General features: G+C 37.4%; 1 protein-coding gene across 7 annotated transcripts in view; it reads right to left on the bottom strand.

The window, feature by feature from the left end:
• Window positions 1–252: 252 nt before the first annotated feature.
• LOC136249562 (uncharacterized) overlaps window positions 253–11,330 on the bottom strand; it is a 45,344-nt gene continuing 34,266 nt past the window's right edge. For 3 of the 7 annotated variants that reach the window (XM_066041606.1, XM_066041608.1, XM_066041607.1), the window contains 4 exons: window positions 10,292–10,429; window positions 10,099–10,239; window positions 612–847; window positions 253–566 (listed from right to left, as the gene is read on the bottom strand). In XM_066041606.1, coding sequence (XP_065897678.1) covers window positions 338–566; window positions 612–847; window positions 10,099–10,239; window positions 10,292–10,429 — 744 coding nt within the window. In that variant the 3' untranslated portion in view covers window positions 253–337. Of the gene's footprint in view, window positions 567–611; window positions 848–6,280; window positions 7,132–7,593; window positions 7,610–10,098; window positions 10,240–10,291; window positions 10,430–11,330 lie in introns of those variants that run through there. The other 4 variants (XR_010698261.1, XM_066041609.1, XR_010698262.1 and 1 more) reach the window with 4 other exon arrangements.

Genomic DNA, 11,330 nt, shown 5'->3' with positions numbered 1-11,330 from the left:
TTCTTTCTTCCTGTCAATATACTCACGGGTGTTACGCGCCGGCTTCTTGGGCCGCACGACACACTACCGTGTGTCTTGATATTTGTTGTGCATGCTTTCTATGATGGTTTGAAAAGCACTTTGGCAGGAAATGTTGGAGAACCCTGCTAAAAGAAGTACTACTGTACTGCTTGACAGGTTCTGTTTTACAGCTACTACTGTTCAAGACCAAGGCATAGTATTTGTAGTCATTAGGTTCCACCCATACATATATGAACTCTGAGGGTAACAGAATTGAAAGACTGTCATTTGGTCCATATTTTGACAAGTTTATATTAGCAGAAATGTCTAGCATGAGTCAGTTCTTCAAAGTACTGTATTCATCTAATTCATCACGAAACTCTTCATACATAGCATCCTCATTTGTCACTGACAATGGCAAGTCCTCTAGACTAGTAGACATGGTAATAGTGATGGAAGCTATTAAATGTTGTAAAGCATTCTTTGGTTTTGATGCTAATCTCTTTAATGTTTTGGTTGCTCTGTGATCATTTGCATGTTCTTCTGTGGAGATGTTGCACTTCCTCCTACAAAGAGTACATTCACTTTTTGCAAATAACATATTCACTTACTTGAGAAAACTTGATATAATAATTGTCACGTACAGTACAAAGTAGATAAAAGGAAGGATTAAAAGGAAAACAGAGAACCCATTATTTTTAACTCCCTCATTGTCCAAAAAGTATGTTGAAATAAGAACAAGATCCAGTAGTATCAGTTCTTCAGCAATATTCACCCATTTGTGAGTATATGGACGTACTCTTGAGGTTATTAGTAGTATCAGTAGTGCCGTGAATGACAAAGTAAGCTAAAACATAGACATAAGTATTAGTATTCTCAATATTATTGTATATGTATGACATTGTTAAAATGGGTGTGTGTTGTGTTGTGGTGTGTGTGTGTTGTGGTGTGTGTGTGTTGTGGTGTGTGTGTGTGTGTTGTGGTGTGTGTGTGTGTGTGTTGTGGTGTGTGTGTGTGTGTGTTGTGGTGTGTGTGTGTGTGTGTGTGTTGTGGTGTGTGTGTTGTGGTGTGTGTGTGTGTTGTGGTGTGTGTGTTGTGGTGTGTGTGTTGTGGTGTGTGTGTGTGTTGTGGTGTGTGTGTTGTGGTGTGTGTGTTGTGGTATGTGTGTTGTGGTGTGTGTGTTGTGGTGTGTGTGTTGTGGTGTGTGTGTTGTGGTGTGTGTGTTGTGGTGTGTGTGTTGTGGTGTGTGTGTTGTGGTGTGTGTGTTGTGGTGTGTGTGTTGTGGTGTGTGGTGTGTGTGTGTGTGTGTGTGTGTGTGTGTGTGTGTGTGTGTGTGTGTGTGTGTGTGTGTGTGTGTGTGTGTGTGTGTGTGTGTGTGTGTGTGTGTGTGTGTGTGTGTGTGTGTGTGTGTGTGTGTGTGTGTGTAACATGGCTAGGAGGTGCATTGGGTTTATACACACTCTGACTCTGAAGTTAGAGGAAGTCTACTGTGGGTGTATGTAAGTGCAATACACCGAAGTGAGCCATAGCTCATATAATATATACCATGTGTTTAAATTAACCCACACTACACAACATACTAGCAAACAATAAGCAACTTACACTTAATTCGCCATAGTTTGACATGCTGGTAGCATGCGTTAGCTCAGGTATTGTGGGACTTAGTAATCTCTATATATCCCCAGGAATTGTCTGTTCATATAACAAACGTAGGAGCAACATTACCTGCTGCTGCCCATCATTGAAGTCTAGAGGCATGTCTATAAATGAATCCAGTGGTTGAATTCCTACTGGCTGGGGTGATTAATTGCCTAGCATGGCGAGGCTATCAGCCTAAGCCAGCTTGATTGTACTGGTGACCGTCGCAGGCTATTAGTCTGCAAATAGGCAAGCCATACATTAGTGTCACATGCCTCAAAACCACAGGTGAGTATATAACAAGACTCATGGTAGTGAGTTGCGCAGTCAAGGAAAGTAAGGTACACGACTACCATGAGTTATTTACACGAGCGACTAACTCTAATAGAACGCACACCTAAAACATACCTCTAAAACTATTCTTTTGTAAAAAAAAAACCTCACGATACAACAAAACCTTTGGTATATTGTTATATAAGCGTATTACTATGTAAGCATTCCCTGTTATATTTTAGTAGCACCACATGAAATTTTGCTGAAAACGTCATATTCTTCTCCTTCGCATACTCGTTAGCGTGAGCCGCCCATTTTTTGACTCTCATATCTTGGACTATGATAGTTCCACAGCCTTGGATTTACTATCACAAGTTCTTTGGCTAGTTAAGGTTACTAATCTTGGAACTCCACCTCTCTTGCAAGAGCCACCATAAGTGATTTTCTCAAAGTTTGATTTAATTCACTCTTGCGCTTCATGGGACAATATTTGTAATTAAACATATGGAGTAGTTTTGCTCGATTATGACTTGCCATTTTTCTGGGAAATGGTGAGTTAATTTCCATAAAGTGCACTCATAGGATAATAACATCGCCTACACTAATTGCTGATTAATTTTGCAGTCTTTTAGTACCCTATCTTAAATTTAAGACACCTCTAATTACAGTAGCGTTAATTTACAGTCGGTGAACTCGACGCAAGTTCGGCCGTAAGTGTCAACGCTAGGTGAACATATCAGTGTGGTGAACTCAATGAACTTGCTATCGCGTGCTATTCTCGTAAGTGTTTGTTATTCAGTTGTTATTTAATAATGGGTCTGAAGTAGCAGTAACACAGCCCACAATACCGCTTTGTTGGTGCATTTCAAGGTACAATCCAGTATAATAAGAAGTTTGGGGCACATTCTCACCTGCCGGGAAATGGCCTTTACTCAATCTGTTTACTTATGGTTTTAATGGTGCCTAGAAGCCATACCTTATTGAGGTTGCAACACTGACAAGTACCTGCCTACTTGTACCAAACTACATTCTTTGGTTTTGCCACTTCATGTCCCAATATGGTAGGCCATTTGTTTCAAAATGATTATTTGATATGTTCAATGAATTATTTGGTATGTGCAATGAATTATTTGGTATGTGCAATGGATCATTTGGTATGTGCAATTAATGATTTGGTATGCGCAATGAATCATTTGGTATGTGCAATGGATCATTTGGTATGTGTAATGAATCATTTGGTATGTGCAATGGATCATTTGGTATGTGCAATGGATCATTTGGTATGTGCAATTAATGATTTGGTATGCGCAATGAATCATTTGGTATGTGTAATGAATCATTTGGTATGTGCAATGGATCATTTGGTATGTGCAATGAATCATTTGGTATGTGCAATGGATCATTTGGTATGTGCAATTAATGATTTGGTATGCACAATGAATCATTTGGTATGTGCAATGGATCATTTGGTATGTGCAATGAATCATTTGGTATGTGCAATGAATCATTTGGTATGTGCAATGGATCATTTGGTATGTGCAATGAATCATTTGGTATGTGCAATTAATGATTTGGTATGCGCAATGAATCATTTGGTATGTGCAATGGATCATTTGGTATGTGCAATGAATCATTTGGTATGTGCAATGGATCATTTGGTATGTGCAATGAATCATTTGGTATGTGCAATGGATCATTTGGTATGTGCAATGAATCATTTGGTATGTGCAATGGATCATTTGGTGTGTGCAATGAATTATTTGGTATGTGCAATGGATCATTTGGTATATTCAATTTTTATTTTGTGAACTATATTTTTTTGCGAATTATATATTTTGCGTTGGTAAATAATGTGTTAGGTATTGTTGTCATAATCGGCCTGGGGTTGTTGTTAGTATCGCTATAGAGCTTATGCATGGTAATTATTTCTAAGCGCCTAGCTCTCACAAATGTAAGACACGCATTGCCATTTGTAGGGGGTACTGTATCAGTATAACAACAACAAGGGGTAGTCACTTCCATACCACCAACTGATTTGCTTGCGACCGCGGGATCAAGAAGTTTAGCTACTCGATAGCTACCTTGATAAATTGAAGCTGATTTATTGCAAGGAAGATCCTTACTGAAACACTAGCTATTGAGTGGGCGTGAATTTCCAGATGTACTGTATGAAGATGTATATAACTACCTCAAACTCACACCCAGTCTTTATACACATGAGCAACTAAAATCTTATAAAAAGTCAAGAGGAGTTCAGTGTAAACGGATGGGTGAGTGATAGTGTTTGCACTGTCAGTAAATCCATAGTTCTTGTTTACAGCACTTGAAAAACATTCTCAAAGCTTCTCCTTACCCTGAAGGTATGGGGTTTCAGTTAGGGCCATCATCATTAAATTCCTTGTTTCCCATCACCGCTCGCATCAATTTTTAGGTAGCCACACCAAATTTTAATTATTTGATTTTACTTTATAGATCACGTGTAGCTATACACTATTTCATGATAGAAGGAGGCGCAGATTGACCAAGCTTTAAGGTAAATGCATTAGCTGTGTCTAGAAACATAGCAGAAGGGTCAGTCCTGCATGCAGCATGGCAGCCTTCAAGATCGAGATACTCTAATAGAGCAGTCAGCGAGTGTATAATAAATAATTACCTCCCGCCCACATTATTTTTTTGTTCCATTGGGTGACAGGAAACAACCAATATAGTAATGATTACCTAAGCAGAGTAGCACTTTTCAAAGTGTTCCCTTTTCTGAAATCAGCAAAATAGATTTCATCACACCAAAGCATAAGTACAAGCAAGCTGTCACTGAAGGTTGTGGAGAGCCCACTACAAAAAGTAAGAAGCTTTTTACTCCTAAGTCTGCTGATTCTGATTTAGCCACTTTTCATAACAAAATGTCTCAAGGGCTAGGAAAAGCAGTTGTGCATGCTGTGATTGATGGCAGAGTATAATGACTCGTATGTCCCACAAACAGAATCTGGGGTTTATCTAAACCTTTAGCAGACCTGCATGAGCCAAGAGCAATGGAACTGGCATACAATGACCTTTTGGTCAAATATGAGCATATTTATGGGTCTGTATCTTTTACATTAACCAAGCAGTCATGGTGGAGGAGCATACAAGAGATCAGAGTAAATGTCATGCTTGGTTTGACCAACGTGCAGGAAGGATAAGTTGCATGAAGCCTTGCACACTAGCAACCATCTGTTTCTCTGATCAAAGTTATATGCTATCCTGAGTTTACATCCTCTGCATGCCAGTATGAGTGCAAGCATGAAAATATTTCCAGGGTAGCATACACAGAAAAAATGCAAGCTTGTGATGAAAAATTTATGGTGATAAAATGTGGCCTTATTTTACATCCAGAATTTCCATTCATGTGCCTCACCAGATGGTCTAGTCTATTGTGTCATGTTTTAGAAATCAAGTGTCCTTTCTCTTGCAAAAATAAGGCATTTTCTGAGGCCATTCTTGATAATCCTTCCTTTTTCTTAGAACATGACAGTAGCACTTTGAGAAGATTACATGCATGTACTATTATCAAGTACAACTGCAAATGAAACTATGCCACGTACAATACTGCGATTGTGTAGCTTGGAAAGAAGATGAAATAATTTTACCAGAAGGTAGAGCTGGATTCTGATTTTATTGACTCTGCTATACGTGATGTCGACCCATTTATTAAACTAGCCTATTGCCTGAATTAGTGGGAATTTAGAAGGAACCAATAATGCCACTACATTTGTCAGGCAGTACAGCTATTAGTGATGCTGATGGTACAAGTTCAATAATTGTTGATGTAAGCAAAGTAGATTCTCAGGTTGGTGAGGGGGATGCCACTGCTAGCTTTAGGAACAGTGATGTCCATGCTTCTTCAAGTTCTTCTAATAGGGTACTGCTATTGCAGTAAAGGGGAAGATTATGACATGATTTGCTGTGATAGCAGGGACTATGTGATAAAATCGTTTCATTTTCGTGCTTACAAATAACTGGAAAAGATGGCCAAAATGAAAATATTGTTGTCCAGACTGCCACAAGCTAAGGAGCTCAAGGAAATCAAAGAAGACAAAAAAATCACTAATTATTTTACATGTACATTTCAATAACATAAATGTCACATTATTTCATAAATATTAACAGTGTACATTATATAAAAAGATAGGTGTACTACCGAGTCACAACAATTACATAGCGCACCTATTTTATCAATAGGAGATATGCTCTCCTTCATCACCTTTGAGCACATTAATAAAAAGAGTTAATTGCAATAATGAAAATTTTTTCCTCGCCAGCCCAATAACTCTTTCAACATATATCCTAACTTGAGACAGCTTGCAATCAGTGTCAATTTCTAACTTTACTTAACTGTTTTTTCCCCTAGTAAAAGATGTATCTTGATATCTGCACAGTGCAGCCTGATCAATTGTGAAGCCACAATCCGCTAAGATGACATCTCCAGGCAACAGTGTTGAAAGCAGAGCAGTCAAATGTACATTGGATACCCTTCCACCCCAGCCTTTTGAGTGATGCCTATTAAAAGTTTGTATGCGTTATGCTTCTTATAGTTCAACCAAGTTTGAGCCCTTGTCATGCCAAATCTTGATGAGAAATACTTAAGCATAAAGTAATTAAGAGCTGATTGAACATGAGAAAAATGGCATTCAGGTATATAGCTAGCAAAACTGCAAAAGATGGCAGCCCGGTATAAAACTTCACCTACTTATTGTTGTCTTCTAAACTCTGTCTGTCAGCTGATTGTAACCAATTGACCTTCATGTTCAGTTTGGCTTCTCTTATTCTCAGGAGTTCAAGCTCTTCCATAGCCTTATTCTTCTGGAGTAGTTCATCATAATCTAATTTAAATATTTCTTCAGCTCATTGTAATCTGTTGAGTTCATCCAACCTCAAAATTTTTCTTACTCTAGCTCGTTCACCTTCTCTTGTTTCTTCTTCTCTTAACAATCTCTCCTTCTCATCTTCATGTCTCTTGCTCTCCTCCTCTAATCTTTGCTGGCTGTTCTTCTTTCTTCTTCCAGTTTTCTTGCTCCTTCTGCTAAACTCTGCACTCCTTTGCTTTTTCCTTTTGCTATTCAGTTATCAGCCAGATTCTCGGTCTGTTCCAGTATCCTTCATTGGTCTGGAGGCTGTTCTTCTTTGAAAATCTGCGACTAGTCGAGCTTTCATTTTTGTCTCATCGGACTTTCAACACATTTGAAGATAGAAGGGACGTAGTTTGATGCAAACTGGTTGTTAGCTACTCTTTTTCTCCATTAATGACTGCATGTTTACCGGCTACATACGACTATATGCTTCACTGCATGGGTAGCTAGCTACCAATCCTTTCTGTTGACATGCAGCAATGCAATCCATTTATTTCTTTGATCCAGATCTTTTGGAAAATATAAAAACTCAATCCACTTCCTTTCGCACATAGATAAGAACAATTCACAGCACAACATTCCCGTCTAACCTAGTTTGGGCTCTTTCATCCCCTACGGCAAATGGCAGAGCAGCCCTAACGCGTGTCAGCTTAAATTTGTGTGAGCTAAGCACTTATAAATAATTACCACGTCCTCTGATAAGCTCTATAACGATACTAACAACAACCTGTTTATGATAACGATACCTAACACAAATTATTTACCAACGCAAAATATATAATTCGCAAAGGTATAGTCCACAACATAAAACACTAAAATCATTGAATATACCAAATAATTTTATTGAATATACCAAATAATTCATTGAACACATCAAATAATTCATTGAAAATACCAAATAATTCATTGCACATACCAAATAATTAATTGCACATACCAAATAATTCATTGCACATATCAAATAATCATTCTGAAATAAATGGCCTACCATAGTCCCAAGCTATGATGCAATACACACTATAACTGTTGAAGCTGTTGTGATAACCAAAGGTGGCTTGTATGAAACTATTTAGCTTTATGTACTAATTTTTTTTTTGTCTTACTCAGTGACAAAAATGTGTGATATCCTAAAACAAAAACAGCCTTGGGCTGTAAAAAAAGGATTCTGCCAAGCAAAGTAGGATCAATCAAACAAGCTTATTCAACATGACTGGTAAGAACAAGGACTGATATCAAGTTGTGGCCAAGTAGATTGGAATATTACTGTGATCAATCTGTTAAACAACTGGTAAGAACAAGACTGATATCAAGTTGCGGCCAAGTGAATGCAGTATTACCCATTCTCTATTTGTATCTAGCTATAGCTATATAATAAAATACACATGCAACTGTTATTAAATTGTCATCTGGCTGCTTTTTTTGTAGTGTGTGATTTTAAAAAGTGGCCAAACGACAATTCAATAACAGTTGCATGTGTATTTTATTATATAGCTATAGCTAGATACAAATAGAGAATGGGTAATACTGCATTCGCTTGGCTGCAACTTGATATCGGTCCTTGTTCTTACCAGTTGTTTAACAAACTGATCACAATAATATTCCAATCTACTTGGCCACAACTTGATATCAGTCCTTGTTCTTACCAGTCATGTTGAATAAGCTGATCCTACTTTGCTTGGCAGCGCCCTTTTTTTATAGCCCCAAGGCTGTTTTTGTTTTAGGTATATAGTTACCTAACCACAGGTGAGTATATATTATATGCTCACCTGTTCCCAGGTAGTTAAAAACAGTGGACCCAGGGATCAAGGACCCAGGACCAAGGGATCCACGGGGATCCAATTCTTCTTGGAATTTTATACACTTCACAATATTCTATACTTGTACTAGGTACCTCTGCAAGTAGTCTTGCATGGCTAATCCACCTTTTTCCCCATCACAGTGTCTCACATGATGTTTAAACCAATTAGAAATTATAAGCGCCTCTGAAAAAGTGACTGCATTTATAGCCTACTCACCAGCTGCAGAATGAGCATACTAGTCTATTATTTTACCTAATGTAGCTACTAAAGCTCAGAAACATTGTGCAAATGCACCATGATGCCTGAAGTCTGATTGTCAAACTGCTGGACTGAAACTTGCTTAGCTAGCAATCCCCTGAATATTTGTTTATACACAGTGGTGGTTTCCTCTGACTGTTCTAAAACTGGTGTTAGTATGACCATCACCATAATTATGGCATATTCATCACAGCTAGCAATTAGAGTATAAATATATAATTGCTGTTTTCGGTACCATTTATTTATTAGCAATGCAGCTACTTTTACTGTCACTTACCATTGAATTGTAAAAGCAAAATCTGCAAGGTTTGAACGTCACAACAGCACAAATGCTACCCTGCAATACATATTGTTTTGCCTTGAGTTGTACAAGCCTGTGTGACTATATGTACCTATAGTATAGATGTCACAGTTATGGAGACTTGGCATGACTAGATGTGTCCAGCGAATTGTGTTAGTGAGGCACGAGCATGAAATTCTATGTGTTTGTGTAGTACTAGTACTCTATTTCATAACCATTTTTTTCACAGCTTGACTGTTTTTGTGTGGATATTACTTACCCCTAACACCTCAACTTTGAAAGCCACGATATACTTAAATGGGGACAACCATAAGGCTTTTTCTTCTTGTCACCTGACACCTATGTACTGACTGGAGTAAAATTAGGGAATGTTTTAACAAATGCTGGTTGTTAGTCAAAACTTTCTCACCAAACATACCTATAGAATAAGTGAAAAGCAAACCATAGTATTTGCCAATATCAAATCCTTTGGAGGAGAGCAATCTCTCAAAATTTTGTACCATGTAGGTTTATGAACCATGGAGCTGCAGCTTCTTCAATACTATAAACCAAAATTCATAAACTAAAGTGCAATAGGTACATATTATGCAGTGCAAACAATCTAATGAGTTCTCATTCAGTGAGTCATGTACTGTTTGTACTGTGCCCTAGTTTGCAATGTATCACCACACTACCAAGAATATAAGTTTCTAGAGTGGTTAAAGGACGTTTCGTCTTCAACTAAACTGTAGAATGACTTCATTAAAGACCTATATAAATGGCTAAGTTTGTTTTTAGAATGGTCATTTAGCATTATCAGTAATGTGGATGTGGTCCATATGTTAAACCGTGCCTGGTCTTTATACTGCAGTTGCACCATAAATGCCTAATAAATCAACTACTTGTGACAACTCGTTGCCATCATATTTCCTCGTGGTACATAACCATACTTCACGGTACATACCTGTGTGTAATCACTATAAAAATCTTCCACCAACACATAAACTGTGAAGAACAACAATCTTCTGAGCAAATCATATCCACTCCACCAGTAACATTTATTGTCAACTCCAGAACTTATTACATCTTTCAGAGGACCAGCTTTCTGTTGAACAACAATAAAATAGCTACACTGCTCTGCAACTTGCTTTCCTTACTTTTACTAAATTAAAAATTATTGCAAACACATAAATTGGAAACGGTATCAAAACCAGCACCAACACTGTCAAGGCTATCACTCCATATGGAAGATGTTGGCCAGCTAAACACTGTAGTGTTCCATCATAGTAGTACACCTGTTAATATAATTGTATCATAAAACTACTTCACAATGAACATACATGTATAACATCAAACACAAATTGCTTTAAAGGGAGGATTGCATGAAATTTTTGATGTCATTTTTTTACATCAGTGTATAGTGTACGTAATGTGTTTAATGTTTGTAAGATTCTTTTTTGATGATTTACTGGTGAAAAAGCAAGCAGAAAAACAGGATTCCAAGCCTGTTTATGGCTTCTTCCATTTTGTGGTCCTGTTACTCATGATGTCACAGCTGTAAGTGTATAAAGCTATGATCACTGGAATACTGTGTAAGCTAGTTGTAGCTATATTAGCGTTTCTGAAGATAATTAGTATAGCGGCGTAGCCCCCAAAATTGGCAATATGGTGCACTTTTTCATAAAGCTGTGAAACTTTCCACATAAATAGTACTCCTCAATACATGTATTTTTAGATATAGTGGCATCGCTGATTTGACCTTTGGTGACCTTTATGGCAATTTTTGTACAGAAAATTGATCATTTTTGTCTTTAACTCCCTGAGGCAGTAATTAACTTGTTAAAACATGGTACCAAGCAAAAGATCTTGCTAATAGAAACAACTTGGTTTTTATTTGAAGTCAATAGGTGATTTCATTACAAAGTTATGATCATTTTTATTAACTGCAAAATCTTATATTTACCTACCCTTGAGGTGTGAATTACCTGTGGGCAGATAATTATGCATAAATTTATCAAATTTTGCAGCTAATAAGTATGATCATAACTTTGTAATGAAATCACCTATTGACTTCAAATAAAAACCAAGTTGTTTCTATCAACAAGATCTTTTGCTTGGTACCATGTTTTAACAAGTTAATTACTGCCTCAGGGAGTTAAAGACAAAAATGATCAATTTTCTGTACAAAAATGGCCG

The sequence above is a fragment of the Dysidea avara genome, chromosome 3, assembly GCF_963678975.1.
Source record: "Dysidea avara chromosome 3, odDysAvar1.4, whole genome shotgun sequence".
NCBI classification, from domain to species: domain Eukaryota; kingdom Metazoa; phylum Porifera; class Demospongiae; order Dictyoceratida; family Dysideidae; genus Dysidea; species Dysidea avara.
The sequence above is the reverse complement of the archived record's forward strand: the minus strand, read 5'-3'. Positions and strand labels throughout refer to the sequence as shown.